The sequence below is a fragment of the Talpa europaea genome (assembly GCF_964194135.1).
Source record: "Talpa europaea genome assembly, chromosome: 5".
NCBI lineage: Eukaryota > Metazoa > Chordata > Mammalia > Eulipotyphla > Talpidae > Talpa > Talpa europaea.
This window is the reverse complement of record NC_140071.1, coordinates 34890338-34913452: the sequence shown is the minus strand read 5'-3', so window position 1 is coordinate 34913452 and position 23115 is coordinate 34890338. Positions and strand designations below refer to the sequence as shown.

General features: G+C 32.7%; 1 protein-coding gene across 2 annotated transcripts in view; it reads right to left on the bottom strand.

Annotated features, from left to right (window-relative positions):
* Positions 1–23115, bottom strand: part of ARB2A (ARB2 cotranscriptional regulator A) — a gene marked incomplete at both ends in the record, with an annotated part of 418987 nt that overhangs the window by 309162 nt on the left and 86710 nt on the right. The window contains one exon of one of the 2 annotated variants that reach the window (XM_084234095.1): positions 18769–18960. The exons of the other annotated variant lie outside the window; for it this stretch is intronic. Within the exon in view, the coding sequence (XP_084090221.1) occupies positions 18769–18960 (192 nt within the window). The remainder of the gene's footprint in view (positions 1–18768; positions 18961–23115) is intronic. 2 annotated transcript variants of the gene reach the window in all.

The window sequence follows — 23115 nt, the reverse complement described above, 5'->3', positions numbered from 1 at the left end:
AGTAAAGCTCCCAAGAATCCAGGACAAGGAAAAAATAATGAAGCTGGCAAGAGGGAAGAAACAGATAACATTCAAAGGAAAACCAATCAGGCTGACATCAGACTTCTCCGAAGAAACACTACGGGCAAGGAGAGAGTGGAGGGACATAGTCAACAGACTCCAAGAAAACAGATGCCAACCAAGAATACTCTATCCCGCAAAGCTCTCCTTCCTCTTTGAAGAAAGAATATGGACCTTCCCAGACAAACAGAAACTCCGGAATTTCATTGCAACTAAACCCCCACTCCAAAAAATACTACAAGGAGTCCTAAAGCCAGAACCTCAGAGGGACGAATAACAATGAAAGAAGGCCAAAAAAAAAAAAGTTATTAAAAGAATAAATAAAATCAAAGGAAAGACAAACACAATGGCAAATACAGATGCTAACATATCAATATTAACTCTAAATGTAAATGGACTAAACTCTTCAATAAAAAGACACAGAGTTGCAGCCTGGATTAAGAAACAAAACCCAACCTTTTGCTGTCTCCAGGAAACACATTTAGCTACAAAAGATAAAAATAGGCTCAAAGTTAAAGGATGGAAAACAATCCTACAAGCAAATGGACCAAAAAAGAAAGCAGGAACAGCTATACTTATATCAGATAAAACAGATTTCAAACTCAAAAAGATAAAAAGAGACCCCAATGGTCACTACATTATGATCAAGGGGACAATACTTCAAGAAGAAATAACACTCATTAACATATACTCACCAAACGAAGGAGCACCAAAATATATCAGACAACTGTTGTCCTCTCTGAAAACAGACATCAGAGAAAACACATACGTAGTGGGAGACTTCAACACACCACTATCAACAATGGATAGATCAACAAGACAAAAAATAAGTAGAGAAACCAAAGCTCTAAATAAAGACCTAGAGCAATTGGGCTTAACAGACATCTATAGAACACTAAACCCCAAAAAAATGGAGTACACATTTTTCTCAAGCGCACACGGATCATTCTCCAGGATCGATCACATACTGGGGCACAAGACAAACATCAACAGATACACCAAGATTGAAATCATATCAACCATCTTTTCTGACCATGAAGGCATCAAACTAGAAATAAACCATAAAAAGAAGGCAAGGAACTTTCCTACCTCATGGAGATTAAAAACCACACTACTGGAAGACCATTGGACTAATGAGGAGATCAAAGAAGAAATTAAAAAATTTTTTGAATTGAACGACAAGGAGGACACCAATATCCTAAATGTATGGGATGCAGCAAAAGCAGTAATAAGAGGAAAATATATAGCAATAGAAGCTCACATCAAGAAACAAGAAAGAACGCAAAGAAACAACCTAATCTCGAAGCTCAAAGATCTAGAAAAAGAACAACAAAAAAACCCCAAAACCAGTAGAAGAAAAGAAATAATAAAAACCAAAGCAGAAATAAATGAAATTGAAACTAAAAAAACAATCCAAAAGATCAATGAAACCAAGAGCTGGTTCTTTGAAAAAATCAATAAAATAGACAAACCCCTAGCCAGGCTCACAAAGGAAAAAAGGGAGAAAGCACAAATAAACAGGATCATCAATGAAAGAGGAGAAATCACAACGGACACAGCAGAAATCAAAAGAATAATCAGTAACTACTATGAACAGTTATATGGAAACAAGTTTAACAATCTAGAGGAGATGGACAAATTCCTACAACTCTACCATCACCCAAAGCTAGATAAAGAAGAAATAGAACACCTAAACAGACCAATTACAATTAGCGAAATTGAAATGGTAATCAAAAACCTCCCCAAAAACAAAAGCCCAGGACCTGATGGATTTACAAATGAATTCTACCAAACATTCAGAGACGAATTAGTGCCTATCCTTCACAAACTCTTCCAAAAAATTGAGAAGGAAGGGAGAATACCAAACACGTTCTATGAAGCCAACATTACACTAATACCAAAACCGAACAAGGACAACACAAAAAAGGAAAACTACAGGCCAATCTCCCTAATGAACACTGATGCAAAAATCCTCAATAAAATTTTAGCCATCAGAATCCAACAATGTATCCATAAGATAATTCACCACGACCAAGTAGGATTCATTCCAGGGGCACAAGGATGGTTTAACATCCGAAAATCAATCAACGTTATCCAACACATCAACAAAAAGAAATGTAAAAACCATATGATAATATCAATAGATGCTGAGAAAGCTTTCGACAAAGTGCAACACCCATTCATGATAAAAGCCCTTGAAATTCTTGGGATACAGGGAACATACCTCAACATCATAAAGGCCATCTATGACAAGCCAACCGCCAGTATCATTCTCAATGGTGAAAAGCTGAAAGCAATTCCATTAAGATCTGGAACAAGACAAGGATGTCCACTCTCACCATTGCTTTTCAATATAATACTGGAAGTCCTAGCCAGGGCAATAAGACAAGAGAAAGACATCCAAGGAATCCAAATAGGAAAAGAAGAAGTCAAACTATCACTATTTGCAGACGATATGATATTATACATAGAGAACCCCAAAAACTCCACAGAAAAGCTAATTCAACTCATCAATCAGTTCAGTAAAGTGGCAGGATACAAAATCAACACGCAAAAGTCAGTAGCCTTCCTATACACAAACAATAAATCTGAAGAAGAAGAAATCAAAAAGACCATCCCTTTTGTTATTGAAACAAAAAAAATCAAATATTTGGGAATAAATCTAACAAAAGAGGTAAAGGACCTATACAAAGAAAACTATAAAACACTGTTAAAAGAAATAGAAGAAGACACAAAGAAATGGAGAGACATCCCCTGCTCATGGATTGGAAGAATAAACATTATTAAAATGGCCATCCTTCCAAAAGCAATATACAGATTCAATGCTATTCCAATCAAAATTTCAATGTCATTCTTCAAAGAAATAGAACAATTATTGATGAAATTCATATGGAATCACAAAAAACCCCGAATAGCCAAAGCTCTCCTGAAAAAAAAAGAAGGGAATGGAGGCATCAGACTCCCAGACTTCAAACTATACTACAAAGCCATAATCATCAAAACCGCATGGTATTGGAACAAGAACAGACATACAGACCAATGGAATCGAATAGAAAATCCAGAAATAAACCCACAGGTTTATGGTCAACTAATCTTTGACAAAGGAGCAAAGACTATGCATTGGAGCAAAGAAAGTTTGTTCAATAAATGGTGCTGGGAAAACTGGGTCGCTACATGCAAAAGAATGAAGCTTGACCACCACCTCACACCATACACAAAAATCAACTCAAAATGGATTAAAGAACTAGACATAAGACCTGAAACCATAAAATATATAGAAGGAAATATAGGCGAAACACTACGTGATTTGCACATCAAAGACATCTTTACAGACACATCACCCAAAGCAGTGATAGTGAAGGCAAAGATAAACAGCTGGGACTATATCAAATTAAAGAGCTTTTGCACAGCAAAAGAGACAATAACAAAAACAAAGAGAAACCCCACCAACTGGGAGAACATTTTTGCACCCAACACTAATGATAAAGGACTGATCACAAAAATCTGCAAAGAGCTGATGAGTCTCAACAACAACAAAGAAAATAATCCAGTCAAAAAATGGGCAGAAGAGCTAAAAAGAAACTTCTCTGAAGAGGAAATGCAAATGGCCAACAGGCATATGAAAAAATGTTCAACATCACTTGTCATCAGGGAAATGCAAATCAAAACTACCATGAGATACCATCTTACACCAGTGAGAATGGCACATATTAAAAAAACTAGCAATAACAAATGTTGGCGAGGGTGTGGAGAAAAAGGAACTCTTCTGCACTGTTGGTGGGAGTGCAAACTGGTCCAACCACTGTGGAAAGCTGTGTGGAGATTTCTGGACCTACTAAACATAGAGCTTCCATATGACCCAGCAATTCCACTCCTAGGTATTTACCCAAAGGACACAGAAACATCAATTCCAAAGAGCACCTGCACCCCTATGTTTATAGCAGCACTGTTTACAATAGCTAAGCTTTGGAAACAACCCAAATGCCCAAAAATAGATGACTGGATCAAGAAGATGTGGTACATATATACCATGGAATATTACTCAGCATTCAAAAAAGATAAACACATGCAATTTGCTGCAACATGGATGGCGCTGGAAGGGATCATGCTCAGCGAAATAAGCCAAAAAGAAAAAGAAAAATACCGGATGGTCTCACTCATAGCAGGAATCTAGAAAACTTAAATAAGGGACCAGGAAAATGAATAACTATAAGAAAGTGAAAATCAAAATCAACAAAAAACTATGAACCAGAGACACTTTTAGGGGGGCAGGGGCGGGAGGGGAGGGATTGGGGTCAGAATGGGGGGCTGCAATTGTATGGGGAATATAACAATAAAATTTATAAAAAAAAAAAAAATAAATAAAAAAAATAAAAAAAATAAAAAAATAAAAAAAAAAAATAAAGTAACATTACAGAGCATGTATAAGTTCAGGTGTACAACAACGAAAACCAATGTATATGTAATATTTAAGTTCATTAAAGCCTTTAATCATAAAAAAAAAAAAAAAAGAAAATCAAGGAGAGAGAAACAGGATAGGAAACCTCTGGGGAAACCTTCAGAATTTGAATGGGGAGAAAGCACACAGAGGTCTTTGGCGGTATGGTGGACGTTCTTTTCTTAGTTTGTGTTTGTGTTTGGGTCATATAAATGTTTATCTTAATATTCTTCTAATAATACATTATATGCATCCCTTTGGGTGTACAATTTTAAAACATGAAGAAATAGTAGTAAGGGTTTAATGTGTTCATTTTCATCGGAACCTCATCAACTCCCCATCCCTAATCAGTATTTAGCAAATACTTTCACTTTGTCTAATGGCTCCCTTTGCAATGGAATTTGCAGTGGATAAAAGGATTAGATGGCTGTAGGTAAAACTGCTAACTGTTGGTAGAGCTACAGTTTGCTTTTGACATTTAAAAAGTAAAAGTTAAGTTCCAGGTTTGACTGACCCCTAAGTGGTCCATGGATAGAGCCTCGATTAATGAAGAAGATATAAAAAAAAAAAAAAAAAAAAAAAAAATGGGCAGAAGAGCTAAAAAGAAACTTCTCTGAAGAGGAAATGCAAATGGCCAACAGGCATAGGAAAAAATGTTCAACATCACTTGTCATCAGGGAAATGCAAATCAAAACTACCATGAGATACCATCTTACACCAGTGAGAATGGCACACATTAAAAAAACTAGCAACAACAAATGTTGGCAAGGATGTGGAGAAAAAGGAACTCTCCTGCACTGTTGGTGGGAGTGCAAACTGGTCCAACCACTATGGAGAGCTGTGTAGAGACTTGTTGACCTACTAAACATAGAGCTTCCGTATGATCCAGCAATTCCACTCCTAGGTATTTACCCAAAGGACATAGAAACATCAATTCCAAAGGGCACCTGCACCCCTATGTTTATAGCAGCACTGTTTACAATAGCTAAGCTTTGGAAACAACCCAAATGCCCAAAAATAGATGACTGGATCAAGAAGATGTGGTACATATACACCATGGAATATTACTCAGCATTCAAAAAAGATAAACATGCAATTTGCAGCAACATGGATGGCGCTGGAAGGGATCATTCTCAGCGAAATAAGCCAGAAAGAAAAAGAAAAAGAAAAATACTGGATGGTCTCACTCATAGCAGGAATCTAGAAAACATAAATAAGGGACCAGGAAAATGAATAACTATAAGAAAGTGAAAATCAAAATCAACAAAAAACTATGAACCAGAGACACTCTATGGGGGCGGGGGAAGGGAGGGGAGGGATTGGGGTCAAAATTAGGGGGTTGCAATTGTATGGGGAATATAAAAATAAAATTAATAAAAAAAGAAACTTTTCAAAAAAAGCAAAAAAAATAATAATACAGATAGATAAATAAATAAAAGCGATGGAAATTAAATAATTAATTGAATTGATGGGAAAATAAAAAAAAAAATCTACAAAGTGCTGATGAGACTCAACAAAAAAAAAAAGAAAATAATCCAGCCAAAAAATGGGCAGAAGAGCTAAAAAAAACTTCTCTGAAGAGGAAATGAAATGGCCAACAGGCATATGAAAAAATGTTCAACATCACTTGTAATCAGGGAAATGCAAATCAAAACTACCATGAGATACCATCTTACACCAGTGAGAATGGCACACACTAAAAAAACTAGTAACAACAAATGTTGGTGAGGATGTGGAGAAAAAGGAACTCTCCTGCACTGTTGGTGAGAGTGCAAACTGGTCCAACCACTATAGAGAGCTGTGTGGAAATTTCTTGACCTACTAAACATAGAGCTTCCATATGATCCAGCAATTCTACTCCTAGGTATTTACCCAAATGACACAGGAACAGTAATCCCAAAGGGCACCTGCACCTGTATGTTTATAGCAGCACTATTTACAATAGCTAAGCTATGGAAACAACCCAAATGCCCAAAAACAGATGACTGGATCAAGAAGATGCGGTACATATACACAATGGAATATTACTCAGCAATCAAAAAAAGATAAACACATGTAGTTTGCAGCAACATGGATGGAGCTAGAAGGGATCATTCTCAGCGAAATAAGTCAGAAAGAAAAAGAAAAATACCATATGGTTTCACTCATAGCAGGAATTTAGAAAACCTAAATAAGAGACCAGGAAAAAGACTAATCAATGCAAAGTAATAATCAAAATCAAGAAACAACTATAAACCAGAGACACACTACTGGTGGTGGGGGGGGGGTTAGGGAGGGGTGGGGAAAGAAAGAACTAGAGTCAAAATAAGGGGGGGGGGTGCAATTGTATGGTGAATATAACCAAAATGAAAATGCATACATTGTACAAAGATGAAAAATGACGTAAGAATTATATAAAATATTAAAAAAAATTCTTAATGTTAAAATTATTTGTGAGAAAACAATTTAAGTGTATCTAAATGTAAGAAAAAGAAGACCATACAGAACAAAGTGAGAACTAATGGAAAATGTTCACCAGGATTAAAAAGAAAAAATTCAATTAAGACTATTTATTCAAACAATTATTTATTATAAACGTAACTTCCTTTCAAAAATAATCTTAAATCCTACTACCTATAGCATTTATACAAACTTGAGCATCACAAAGCATACAATATAACAGGTTAATACCATTCCCACCAATTTTTCTTTCTCCTATGAAAACTGTAGAATATAAAAAGAAAATGCTTAAGCAAAATGATTCACCTGAAGAGTACAAATAAAAACTTTAATAGGCAAACTCAAATAGCTAAACCTCCTCTGGCTAAATAAACAATTCATTAACTTTAGTTATCATAAAATACAAAGCTAGACCTGTTTTTCAAGTATAAAATTATGGTCTCATTATACCAAAATAGTAAAAGGAGGAGCCCTGAGAAATGACTGGGCTGATAATTCTAATTGTTTATATAGTATTGATTGTTTCACAGTACATTTTTTTCTTTTACATTTCCTTTTAAAACTGACTCAAGTCTTTAAACTTGCTGATGTATTGCTATAAATACTTCCATTTTTTTTTTTTAAAGTGAACACTGCAAATTGCTTTGGATGGGCGATAATGAAAAGCAACACCATTTATTAATTTTGTATATGTTATCATCCACCCCTGAGATTCCATGAGGGGAAGAACATGTCTGAATTCCACCATATAATGCCACAGGCAGAAAGTGAAAGAAACTAAACAAATGCCTCCTGGAGGGAGAGAAAGTGCCTGCAGCAGCAAATGACCTACTACATACTACTCTATAATAGGCTTTGATGTTATAATTTGTTAATTTCAGGAAAAAAGACAATTACCAAAAGTTTAAATTTATTCTGATAGAAGTATTTAACTTCTTTAAGTTTTTGATCACAAACAATATACACTGTTCAAAAGGGTATTTTCAAACCAGTACAATAAATTAAATGTGCATGAGAAGTTCAATGAAAAGACATTTTATTACGATCAGAAAATGAAAAGTAATAAGTAATTAAATGTTCTTAAAGGATGTTTTAAAATGTTCTTGGCATGTGTTTCTCTTTATAATGTTCTCTTAAATATTTTTAAGACCAAAGGATTGTAAGAAAAGATAAGTTTATTCAAATATGCAGCCCATGGTATGAATAAGCAAGTAAGTACTCATTTCCCAGTAGAATTGACAAGTCTTTCAAATAATGTTGTTTTTTTTAATCAACACTGCTGGGTTAGCAATTTGGAATTTTAACATACAGATATTTGTGTACATCTAGGCATTTGTATTTATGTATATAGTGTAAACATGAATGTTTCAAAACAAACCTATTTTTATAATAAACTGATGCTCGTTAGTGAATTATTAACATTTCTATGTTCAAGCACCATCATAACATAAATACATAAATGCATACACCTATAACTTCACGTGCTAAATTGTGTCTTTTATGTTTAACTAAGTTGCTAATCACTAAGTGACAATAAAGATATCAACTTAATAGAATTGTTTAAGACACTTCAGTCACACTACCAAATATAGGAAAACTGAAAATTATAATAAAAGCAATGGTCTTCATTATTAAAAGTAAAATTGAATTGCTTAACAGTATTTCCCTAATTAAAAAAGTTTCTTTCAGATAAGCAAATTATCACTATCACTGTTACTGTAGAAATAAGAGGAAAAGGAATTTCCTACAAATATAATTTTGTCCAATGATATTAAGAGTATTTTAATCTATATCTTTTTATTAAATAATGAACTGTGAAATTACCTATTTCATTCAGAATTTAAACTATCATATGTATGCTCATTATAACTTAAATTATAGGTAACAATAATAGTTTGCTACTCTATGACATTTTTGTATGGCACTGCTGACTTAATGTGGCTTAAATCTCATGATTTTACAAAGTCAAATATGAATGACTCAAAAACCCTATCAGTTTTTTCTTTTAAATTCTAGAATGTGTACTTAATTCTTGTGCTGTTTATTAACACAGTATTTATTGTGATTTATATTTTTTATTAATTCTACTTAGAGTCTCCCACAGGTTTCAAACTTCAGGAGGCATTCTTATTCCTATATATCCATTTTATAAATAAGACACCATCTCCTTTTCAATAAGGATTATAAAAACAAAGCAACAACAAAGCTCCTAAGATTCTTGACATCTGAATGCATCTAACAGTATGAGGTTACTGACTGTTTTACATTTGAAGTAAACTGATAAAGATTTTAAAATACAATAGGTACATGATTCTAAATATACAAAAAATGTCAAAATACTCCACCTAATTATTACAACATCTCCCTACAAATATGAAGTAGCGATTTGTTTTCTGGGTAGAAAAACAAAAGAGTACAGGTTCTATGTAAAAAATGAGTTAAAATACTGGTCTGTTACTCTTAGAATTACTACTGAAATTTAAGGAAGGTATAGTGTAAATAGGAAATAATTAACAGATGACTTTTGTATTAAATCTTTAACTCATAAATAGGAATTAGTTAGAATTTCTAATATATATTGAAATAGGCAATTTATCTATAAATCATTGTTATAAAAATGACTATTTGTATCATGTAAACAGTGGAACAAAATCACCAATTTACATTAAAGGTATGAAATGCTACTAAACATCTCTAGAAATTATCCTTAAATTGACTTGCATAACATTATTTTCTTTAAAATATATTATTTTAGTGATTCTATAAATACAATACATTTAATATAAAGGTGGGCGACTTTAATAAAAATACAAACTACACTCCCCAGAAATCATTATCTACTTCCATAATTTACTGTTTTGGTTATTTCAACTAAAAGTTTAGACATTTCCTACCAAAGGCTAATACTCTTTCAACTTCAGTCCTTTTCAAATTAAAGTACTCAGGGCATAAACTTATAAATACTGGAAGTAATTAAGTTTTTAAAATCATTTGCAAGATAAACAACAATGAAGAGGTAAAAATGAGAGAGCAAGAAAGAAATGAACACTATAGTGAGAAAAGCAAAGCTGACATCTTTAAACTTTTCTTGTTCAACCTATGCTATTCTAGAATTGTCAACTAATTATTCCATTTATTGATGACATTTTTCTCTGGGGAAGTTATTTTAAAAGTTTAACCCCAGAGCAAGTCATGACTTCTCCTATCTTTGAAAGTGTCCACGGCATTGATTATAACTGCAGGAGGTGCTATCTCTACCAGGAAAATCTCACCCTGCACAATATTACACACTCTCTCACTCCCAAAACAGCTTTGATTCAGCAATTCAAACTGATTCAGCTGATATTAAAGGATAGACCACAAAAAAGGGATCAGTAGTTAAAACGAAATAAAAAAGTGAGCAAAATCTAAATTGTAGATAATAGTAGCACAAAGCTCAAGAGTAAAGCAGATTTGAAAAAGACATCACAATGACTCGGACAAGAGCAACATGACAGAAATTAACCAGATTTTTATGTTTGCCTTCTATGCATTTAAAATCATCTCAGGGTCTATTGAAATTCTGATCATATACAAACCCTAAGGCTTTTGACATACTTTCAAAATCCATACCCTCTCTTTTTCTGACTCTCTAGAGTTATTTCTTGGTAGCCAAGAAAAAAAGAATTCAAATTTGCATGCATCTGAGACACAGAAATAGCAAATTATTACTATAGCCACCTTTTCATATAAAAATAGTACCTATTTGTTACAAAATTCAATTTTTTTTTACTATTTCATTAAATGAAGGACCTTAGGTCCACCTTAAAATTCATTTGAAGTCACGTATAAACATAAGTAGAAGAACAGATATTAGGCATAAGAGGCCTTGGAAATATTTTCTTGGGATGATGTCAGAATAGCAAGGTGCTCCATGCTGTTAGAGCTAACCCTGCTACTGACTATGGAAAGAGCTTAAGTGTATGCTTAATTAGTTAATTATTTCAACACTAGAGAACACTCTAGATGCAAGAGCTATTATAGAATGCCTATTCACATCTCAAAAACAGTGACCAAAATTCCAGAAATTAACTGGGTTTTCAAAAGTGAATGTAGTTTTCTCTCCCCAATTCAGTCATGACAGGGCCAGAAGGTAATGATATATCTGCCATGATGCAACAAGCAGCCCTGTCTTCTGTCAAGAGCTGAAGTCATAAAGGAATAAGCTGTCGTTAACAACCTCTCTCCAAACACTAGAGCTGTCATTTCATTGTTTTCTTTTGCTGGCATGGGGGCTGGTGTGGTCTCATATACCTTGTCAGTTCAGTTATGTGCTAAGCTTTTAACCTTTTCTGAAATTCTTGACTTGAACAATCTTTTATAAAGTCAATACTGTAACAGCTTATATTTTTTCAAATTGATTTGTAGTTTCTCTCAAAGTTTACTTTTAAAATTTGGAATTAGCACTGTTGGTTTCAACCTAGAGTTTAGCAGTCCACGCTTCAAACAGAGAAAAAAAAATTATCTCAAAAAAATAGAAATATAAATTTAGCGGTCTACATTTAGTCACTCTTTAAGAGGAAAAACCAATAATTAAAGATTTGCTTGTCAGGCCTCCCTGGTGGTGCAGCAGGTTGAGTGCCGCACTGTCAGGCTGTCAGCAGCCTCTGCAGTGCAGGTTCGATTCCCAGCTGGCCAGCGAGAAACCCACATGGCGTGGCAGACCTCTCCGGCCTCACCCACTGCTCCCCTCAGCAGTGTCTTCGGTCAGTCTGCTTGTTCTTCTCCTGGCTCTGTCTCTGGTGAATCCTCTCACCCTCCTGCACCTCTGGTCTGTACCCCAGTTCTTGTATAAATAATTTAAAAAAAAAAAAAAAAGATTTGCTTGTCTTTTTATATTCAAACAATTTAAACTCCTTTAGAAATGGCTAAGTCAAGAACCATATTACTATAGTATATTTCATGAACATTTAAAATATTTAATTAAAAAATTACCTTTTTAAATTATAAAATACCTGCTCAAAGTTAAAAAAAAAAACTGAACTGACTGGAAAACTGAAATTGAAAAGTAAGAAGACCTCATAGTTTCTTGCATAAACTTACAGGAACATCAACACATACCCACATATGTATGTAATGTATGTATATACATGTGTAAATAATTTCATTCTTGTGTTTTCATGTGATAACTTACACATCATTCCCTATGTGTGAACACATGTGTGCATGTGCACGCGCACACACACACAAAACTTGTTGCTCTTGTTACTATGAAACTTTCCATGATATAAATACAGAAACATTTAATCAAATAGTCCATTGTTGGTGAATATTTAGGTGGTTGCAAGTTTTTGATTATTAAAAACTGGTGTGATGAGCATCCTTATAGCATTATAGTCCTCCACTCTACCAGTTGAGCTACTAAGGGAAGCACTGATGAGCATCCTTGTACAAATATCTTGTGTAATGCTCTGAGGAGCAAAAGTTAATATCCATATTTAACCTTAGGAGATATAACTAAACTTCCATCAAGAATTGTGCCATTAATTCCCACCAATATCTACATAGGCATTAGCAATTTAATACCAATTTATCTGCCCTTCTTATTGCACCTGTTTTTAACAATCTTTTACTTAATTCCAAAAATACTTTGAATAGCTATCAAAAAGCATCAAATCTTGAACAAAATATTTAAAAGTTCTAAGCAATTTTCATGTGTCCATGGCCTTTGAGACTGTAAGTATGCATCTACCAAATTCTGCCAAATTCTATATTCTCCTTACACTATATAAATACTAAATAATTTCTCATATGCTTTACATGGCATCATTACTGTTAAGAATAAAAGCTACGCTCAATATTGATATGGTACTTCTATTTTTACTATGTTGAACTACAAGTATCTACTAGAATCCTATTAAAATTGTCCTGTCCTAACTTTGTCAAATACTTATATTAAAATACTTATATTGTAGGTAGTAGTTAAAAAGGTATTACCAAAAACTTATTACTTAAATTATTGAAAACAAATCATACCCCATTTTGGATAACCATCTACAATACTCCATGTATATTTGTAGGAAAAAAAAATTCTAACATTGTAATCAGCTTTACAAATGAACTTTTCAAAAAAGGGGGACGAGGGCACAAAATGGATTAAGAAAAGAAGAATCAAAAAGTCAACATCAAAACAGAAAAGTTAAGCCATAGCTTACTTAGTAAAGATGAAGAAATCTCTTAAAAACAAAAGACCCTAAATCAGCTTTGGAAGCATACAATTCATATGAGTCAAACAATCATTTATGTATTTTCTAATTCAATCCCCTTTTAATCATTATTATTTCTAAAAGAAAATCCTACAATATTCTAGTGTGAGAATATTGCTATATAAGGAGATTAGCTCCTAAGGTCTACAAATCATCTTTAATATAGAAAATTACTTTAATGTGTTTTTTTAAGATACATTTATTTATTTATACAAGAACTGGGGTATAGGCCAGATGCATGGGAGGGTGAAAGGATTCACCAGAGACAGAGTGGGGAACAGAACAGGCAGACTGATGTAATACACTGCTGAGGGGAGCAGCAGGCGTGACAGGAGAGGTCTGCCACGCCATGAGTTTTTTTTCTAAAGATACAAGTTGAAAAGTGATTACCAGTCACTGGAAGAACAAGTTAAAAACATGTATTTATAATGCTCTATTGAAATCTTTTGATAATCTCTACTCCTTTCACTCATTCTAAAATAGTAGTTAAAAATAAGAGATAAGTGGTATTAAATCATAAAACAAAACAAATGGGGAGAAGAAAATGGAGGATACAGATGTCAATAAAATTGTGGAAGACTATAAGCTGATGAAACTGGTATCACATAGAAAATTCAAACTTATATGCTTCCAAAAGGAAACAGTGACAGAAGCAAGGCAACACACTGACAATTCCAGAAAAGGTAAGAAGTTTGTATGTCAACATATTTGAGTGTAGATTTATTTTATTTCACTTATTTTGCTCAAGATATGCCATGCTTCTTCAACAATGATTCATAAACACTTGATTATTTATGCACTGCTTCTTTTCCCCTTTTCTATTGTTTTTTTTTTAAAGATATATTTGTTTATGCATACAAGAACTGCCTTATAAGCCAGAGGTGCAGGGGGTAAGAGCATTCACCAGAGAGAGTGGGGAGCAGAACAGACAGATCTACTGAAATAACACTGCTGAGGGGAGCAGCAGGCAAGACAGGAGAGGTCTGCTGTGCCATGTGGGTTCACCTCCCTGGCCAGCTGGGATTGAACTCTGAACTCATGTTGCAGTGGCTGGCAACAGCTTGACAGCACTGTCTTTAACCCCCTGCACCACCAGGAAGGCCCCTTTTTTTCTATTTTTTTCCTAAAAATCTATGAGAAATATTAGGTCTTATTCTATTCACCATAACTTTTAATTATTCTATAATAGTTTTTTCTTGGTTTATCTGTGCTACATTCTCAACTTTAGTTTTAGTTCACTAATTTTCTCTTTAACTATGTTTAATAGTTGTGTGACTTGATCCATTTTTTGGTGATGTATCATTTCCTCATATAATTTTTAATTTCTGACGGAATTCATTCTAGATTGTAAAGTATTGCAATTGGCAGGTTTTTTTTTTATATTTGCTATTATGTGGTGCTCCGGGCTTTCATCAGTTCAGAAATCATTTTTACTTGAATTTACATTGCTTGAGATTCTTACAATAATTAAGTAGGTTGTTAAACTCAATCTGAAAATCTAAATTGATCTTTGGGCTATGTCTTCTAATTCCCAAGGAAGACTGTTTTTTTATACTACCTGGCACCTCCAGCATTGAAACTCCCTCATTTCATCTGAAGGCGAGTGAGCTTACATTCCTTATTCCTAAAAACTAAGAGGGCAGAAACTTCCAGGATCCTACTTATATTCAAGAGTCTTCAGACTCAAAGCTATGATGCAGACCCTGTATGGCCTCAGGCATATATCTTAACTAGCTATCCCTTTTACAATAAGGTCTTTTTCATAGTCAGGCATTTAATGATTCCTTTTATATCTCAGAACATAACTGAGCATTTAATATTTTTGTTATTGCTATGTTTTAGTCATTATTCTTATGTGTGTTTAGGAGGGAAAGGTGCATATAAATTAGCTTAGTCCACCATATTATATAATCCAAAGTGTATAAATTAAATTGATAAAAAGTTTTAATATTTAAAACTTGGACAAAACAGCATAAAAATTATACTCAAGGTAATAACAGTCTTCGGAATGATTCAACTTTGAGAAACTGGGAAAAGTGTAGGCTTGGTGAGGTATTCTCAAGAAATTAACATTAATAAAATTTAAGTTAGGCTGGGTATGAATCAAATATATAATATTTTGAAGTTTTCTTCATAATTTTCTAGAATATCTCACTCATTGTCTTAATAAATATAATTACCATTAAGTTCTACCTTTTGCACTATAAAGACTGAAAAGTATAAATAAACTCAACCCATCCAAGGAGTATTACCTACACTAGTTGTTATGATGTGATACCCAGACTAGCAGCACAAGAATCACCTGGGTAATTAAAATGTAATATCAGACCCCAACCAGATATTTTGAATGAAAATTGGGGGTGACACAGGGGCATCTGTGTATGAAAAGTCCTTTGCGTAGTTCTGAAACATGGTAGAAATGTGACTCCATAGACCAAAAGCAGTGGCTCCCAGACTGCTTTGCACAAAACTTTCTGGCACAAAATTGAAGGAAGCACTCACTCTCAGGGTCTTACATATAATGTATTACCTGAGTGGGACCAAATCCCTAAATTCTGCACTCTTGTCCCAGACCCACAATTAGTAACTAAATGTGTCACCTACTTTCTTTGTCCTTTTTAATAGAGGCCAAATGATACGCCTAAAAGGATGCATATGAGAAAAGATCAAAGAAAAAACAAGAACGAATAACTCAAACTGCACATCCAGACACTGAATAATTAGCACTTGGCTATATGATATACTGTTTCTTACACCAAGTAATATATTATGCAGTAAAGATTGTTAAACACTAAAAATATTAGCTGTGGCAACCTCAAAAGCACTTGTGGGGATTTATCTGCTATGTACTATTTCTCCGACATGAAACCTTAATACATTCTTTACAATAAGGTTGTGAAATATTTAAAATGCAAGGATTGGAATACCTGTAATTTTCAAACTGTGATCTATGGAACTCCTAGGTTCAGGTAAGAAATCTCAAATGCTGTTGTGAAGGTAGTTTCAGTTTTCACCCCAGTTTCAACCAAAATAGGTGTACAGATATTTAAACATAATATTTTTTGCAAAACACTCTACCTAGAAACAGGGTTCTACTTAATCTCATAATGACAGAAATCCAATTTTAGGATATTTCATCTTATACACAAAATCTGCAAGGAAAAAAGCAGAAACATTACCAATACTCAGTAGCGATAATATTGGCTGACCTCAAAATGTAAAAATTTAGTTGTAATATGAGAACTGACAGAGCATGAAAAACATAGTAGCTCCCAACCTTTCATAAACTATGAAGACCTCTCTTTCATTCAATTTTAGAAGTCCAAAAACTGAAACAAGTAAAGATGAGATAGCCTCTCTCTTCCTATTAATGCTACTCTGACTGCTTCCTAAAATACCATCCTTTCCCCTGTGTTACCCCCTCTTCCATCCCCCACACAAACACATAAAAGCCCTTGAAGAACTACCAGAAACACTTATGAAAAGGTGTTAAAAAGTAATTAAAATCACTATCTGGATTAAAAAGATATCCAGTTTTGAATGCCCATGAAATACAAAGTTAGCACAATAAAGGTCGTTTTCAGTTTTTAGAGAATAAAGTATATAAACTAATATTTTCAAAGTACAATACCTATTAAATACCAAATATACTAAAAACTAAAGAACTTAGAAACAGCTGTTTTCATAAAAAGGATTTTTTTTTGCTGTAACTGAGAAAAGGAGGAAAAAGTCTAGCCAATGAAATAGTAGTATCCTCAAAACATTATTCCTACTTTTAAGAACAAAGCGACTATTTTAATGTTACTGACAAACTTATTACCTCCTGTTTGAGAGCTCAACAGTTCAGTTTGTTCAAAGCTTCCTCTATACGCTTTCATCTCAAAAACCCACATACAAAAATAAAGTATTTGCGAATAGGTAATATATTGTGGTCTAGTAGCAGGGACAATAAATAACATAAAATATTTTAACAGATACTCACATATACCAAGAGCTGATTTTCTTTACCAAATTAGGTTTTCAAATATTCAGTGACCTGTGGTCATATTTGGCACACAATGTTCCTCTCAAAATACATCTACATGATATGTTCTAATCACATAATACACTGTCAAAGACAAAGTTCGTTTCACTAAGCTAAAATATGACCGTTTAAATATTTATTTTAGTTACTTGAATCTAAACTAATTTATTTTAGTTATTTCAATTTACTAAAAACACATTGTTGAAGTTAGCAACCAATCAAAAGTACTATCTGTGTTTTCTGTGTATATAGTAAGTTGAATCTAAAACTTAAAACTTATGTTAGCTACTTCAAGTAACTAAAAACATACTATTGAAGTTAGCAAGCAATCAAAAGTATTATCTATGTTCTCTGCATATATAAGAAGACTGAAAAAAATGTACAATTAACCTAGGAAATTCCACTTGTAACATTTTAAGGAACTCAAAATCTTAAAAATATTCTTTAGAAGCTAGAAATGGTCTTGATATCACCATTTCAGAACTGAGTAGAAAACATTATCCTTGACCTTTGCAATCATCATGGTATCAAAGAATACCTTTCCAATTTTAATTACAAAATGTAATAAAGTAGCATAAAGCATACCTGCACAAACATATTCCTGAAAAACTTTATCTTCATATATTAGACCTTTTATACAAGATGTCACTTTATCTTTTTTTTTGAAAAAAATCTTTACTTATACATAAATCTATGCTTTTCAAAATTTGTCTAATTCATTGCAGAGTTAAGAATGAGAGAGAACTGAGGTTACCTGAGGGAAATGGTGGTGGTGGGGAATAAAAAAAAGAAGGTACCAATGGATGATGGTAGAGGGTTATGTAGGGCTTTGGGGTAGTTGTGGTGAGGTGACACACATCTGAAGAGATGTGAACCTGTACCCCTAAATCATGTAAAGTGTTATATACCAACAGAACCTCAACAATAACAACAAGTTCAAAAAAACAAAAATGAGACAGTGAAAAGAAAAAAAGGAAATCTATCATTAAGGTACAGCAATGCTTAGTCAAGAAAAACAATTTCACTATTACAGAAATATGATTTTAAAATACCAATTTCTTCAAAGTTTTAATTTAAATAAGAATAAAGTATTCAGTATAAATCACAATTTATTATATTATATAGTGATGTCTTAATTAAGCTTAAAGCATTTTTTGTGGACTCTAAACTGTTTTCTAGAAATAAGTAAAAAATTCTACTATTAATAATAAGAAATTAAAGCAGCATATTTCTGTTAGTTTCTAATTTCATGCAGGTAGAAAAGGCTTATAAAAGCATTGTTAAATTTTTTCAAAAGTATTTTCAATAATACTAATAACTTTTGATTACATTTTAGAATTGAAAATATTCATTTCAAATATATATCTAAATTTTTGAACACTGAAGACATCATTCTGGTTTTTGTAATAACTGCAAAATAATGTAGAATAATCCTTCATTACAGATAAAAACAATGTAAAGATTATGTTTAGGGCATACTTTTGAAGAGACATGATAAAATAATTTAAACACATAATAAAACAGCTATGCAATGCCAAAAATATAAAGGAAATTTCACTTACATCCATAGCTCTCTTAATAAAAGGTATCTGTGTGCCACTGTCCAGGTCTTCATTTATAATAAGCCTTCTAGCCCACTGACCTGCCCTGACAACACCACTACCATGAATTAAAACCATCAGTTTCTGTGGATTTGTCAAAGCATCCTCACTCATAAAGATAAAACTCTTTGGTTCACTTTCAGTGGCATCTACCTGTAATTAAAAAAAATTAAATAATAAACAAATGTTTCCTTACCAAGCACAGACAAATGAGAAACAATTAATGATCACTAGAAACTTATAGAATGGCTACTATAGAATTGTAAAAGCAAAAAAACTTTAAAATATGATTAAAGCATTCATTAGGAATTAATAATTACAATTAGATGGATGAGCAAAAAAGACATGATAGTTATTATGAAAACTGAAAATGTCTCCTAACATTATTATTGTATATTTAGTGTCTCTTATCATCTAGATACCATCCTAACATTTTAAAAGCATTATTTCAATCACAATCCCATCAAGGTGGTACTATTGCTATACTCATTTGTAAATTGAAGCCTAGAGAGTTTAAATAACTTGCCTAAGGTCACACTGCAATTAAGTCTATAATTCTGTAACAGAAGCCTATAATAATACAAAAAAAAAAAAAAACCAAAAACACAATGGCAGAATTCACCTTTTAGAAAATTATTTATTAACCACTAATACTATTAAACTTTTAAAAGGGGGCAGAGAGAACTACTTAAAAAGTCAAACACCTACTGCTCTATATAAATGAACTCTAATTTCACAGCGTGAATACAGCATTGTATAACTATCATTTTATGAAACAACTGTGTTCTCCAATAATCATATTTTATATGACAGTTATTTATGGGATAAAAAGTATTTTTATTCATTTTGATTGTACTTGGGTTTAAACTAGACTGAGCATGATTTAGATTAGAAAAACTAATAAAGGTATTTAGGAAGGGGTAACTTCACAACCTTTTATTACATATGTCACAGCAGACACTGAGTGTTCTTCCATTCAATAATTATCAGTAACCAGCAATGGAAGCCTTTGTACAGCCAGATCAGAAGTTGAAGTCATGAAAGCTGGTAATATATACATGCTCAAGTAGAGAGGGTCAATCCATATACTGGCTAATGCAAGAGCTCTTCATTTCATGGACAGAATATATTCACACAACTATCAAAACAAGAAATAGACAAAAAACTCTAGATACAAAATAATGCCCTGGATTTTACATGTTCTCACTCACTATTGCTAAGAAGAGAATAAAATAATACTTCACTACTAAAATAAAAACAAACTACAGAATGGTATTCATTATAGATACTTAGCTATTTGTATAAGCACAGCACAAAGAAAAAATATTTTAGAAAGAAGAGCAAGACTACAGGAGTTTTAAAAAAAACACCACCTTATGTGAAGCTTCATTTACAATTGCAAACACCTCCCCCAAGAATTTCCTAGTGCATTTCCTGTTTTGTTTTTCTCCATAGCACATACAACAATCTAATATAGTGTATACTTGATTTCTATGTTTGTTTATCTGTTTATTAACCATCCGCTCCTTTCACAGGGTATATTCCAGAAAGGCAGACCTTTTAGTTTGTATCCAGCTACATTCCTAATTCCTAAAAGAGAGACTGGTGCTCTCAAAATGAAAATGAACATCTGGAATAAGGAACCTTGTCAAGCATTACCAATGAACTCCTTTAGATTAACTAAGCAATATGTCATCCTAACTGGTTATAATATTTGTCTGCTTCAGAAAGCATATATTGAAGAGCAACTGATGCAGGACTATAAAGAATTTTAAGAGAGCTATACAGTGCTAAAAAATTAAAATAAGATTAATTGTATTTTAATTATATCAAGAGTTAAGTAGTTAGGAAGATAGGTATGACTTTTAATAAATTACATCAGCTTTACTTGTACCCAGTGTCTAGGGTAAGCAAATTATGATGATATCAATGAGTATGACTCAAGTCACCGAGGATGAGAAGTGGATGAGGAACAGTAAAACTAAATCTGAGAAGAAAAATTCCCTTTTAATGAGGATCATGATATGAAAGTAATTAAAGTGGCTTAAAAAAAGAAAATGATAAAAAAAAAAAATTACCAAGCAAAGCTGTCAGTATATAATAGAAAGAGACCACAGAGGTTTCCAGTCATTTATTTACCAAAGAGTACAAATAAAAGTGCCTCTGAAAATCAGTGAGGCCTTAATGGACACTGGCATGACTATGGAAAAGGGTATATATTTATATTACTGAAAAGACCTGTAGGTATATATACACTTTTTGGTAAATGCTGATTACAGGTTCTTTTTTCTATTTCACTAGGCCCCCTGTTACCAAGGAACTGAGTTGTTTTTTAAAGTAATGAAACAATGACACTTTGAATTTCAGAGTAATCGCTTTAAAACTGGGTGAGTGCTTATTTTTAGATGAGAAAAAGTTTTTTATGTTGAAATGCTATTTAAGAATTTTTAAGTCTACAAATTAAAATACTTGAATATATGAATAAAAGTTTTATTTGAACATCCAGAAAAGTTAACCTTGAATATATAAAAACTTCAGACTATTCAAAGAAAAACAATAAAAATAAGTAATGTAATGGTATCATTAAGTGGTAGAAGTAGTATTTGAGCTAGTCATTGGCTCATATTCATCCCAATTTAATACAGAATTCTGACTACAGTTGGTAACTGTAATTTAGTCTGCATAAAGTTAGTGCTAATTTTAAAGAGAAAATACTTATAAAATAAATTTTTCTTCTTTTCTTACTAAAGTTTGGAAATAGCTATTCCAAGTTCCTTATCTTTAAACAGTGACTCATTAAGCTGCACTTTCATTAAATACATACAAAAGTAATTCTAGTGTATTATTTCACTTTACTGACATATCAACTACAAACAATTTTTAGCAGTTCATTTTGGGACACTTGTGAAGCCTACTAATTGTGAGGTTTAATTTAAACATGGCACCATGAACTGAATGAAAATCTGTAGTCAAATTATTAAGTTATTTCATGTATCCAATATTCTATACAAGTACGAGACACAACAATTAAAAATATTTTGTACCTAAGTTATGTAAGAGAGGGAGTAAACACAAGACATGAATATGATTTCTAACAAGTCACAGCGTTCCACAAAATGCTGTCAATTTAAAAAAGAAGAAAAAAGCTCTTCTTCCTTATTAAATTATGAAAGTATAAAACAAAAGACTAGTTTATCATCAGACAAATAAGTGTGACTTGGTGGTGGTATGTTTTGGTTACATACATCTGAATAGGTGTGCACCTATACCTATACCTTTGAATCAACATATTCAGTGTTGTATGCCAATATGACTGTAAAAAAAAAAATTTTTAATTTAGTGCAATGTCTTCAAAAGAGCAATTCTGTGAAAACTACCCCACTCAACTGCTAACTTTGGAATTTAGGAAAACTCGGAGAAAACTAACAGTAAAAGAAGGAAACTTTAATAGCTATATAAAATTTACGATAATTTGAGATAAATTTTCTAAAACTGAAAAAAATATGTTCAGTTTATAAAATTAGGGAATCTTTTCTAACCAAAAATGAACATGACACTTATAATATTTTCATATAACATAAAGCTCTCTGTGCTTATTGGCTTTATAAGCTAATATTAAATGAGAAGAAAATAAAGTCCTTCTAAACCTAATCTCCGGTTTTCCATAAAGAAAATTAATGAAACTTAATTATATAACAATGTATAAGGCCAATTATCTTGTGATTTGTTCTAGAAATCTAGCAGACTGAAGTCCGAAGATAGGAGGGAAATCGAAGTATTATAAAATTAAAGGACTCAGTATTAACTGTTCGGTAACAAAGACTTAACCCAAGGCTCTTTAATATCATTTTCAGAAACTATGAAAGAAATAAAATTAATAATAAAGGGAAACTGTTTTCAGAGAAGTCTGAATTTAGCCTGATTGGGGTACTTTTACAGACTATTTGCTTCTTCCTCTTTGCCAGCGTCAGTATTTTTTCTTTATCGTGAACTCTTAGAAGTTTCACTACTGTATTTTTTGGTGTTGGAATCACCTTATTTAGGTACACTAAGGTTCTTTTAGCTTCCTGGATTTGTACATGTATTCCATTCTCTAGGTTCAGGAAGTTTTCCTCCATTTTTTTCCTTTAAGTATATTTTCTTTTCTTTTTTCTCTTTGGTTCCCATTATTTTTATGTTGCCTTTTCTTGTGGAGCTGGGTAATTCTTGGAGCTGAAAAGGGACAATGCTTAGTGAAATAAGTCAGAAGAAGAAAGATCAATACCAGATGGTATATCTAATATTTGGAATATAAAGTAACTAAACTAA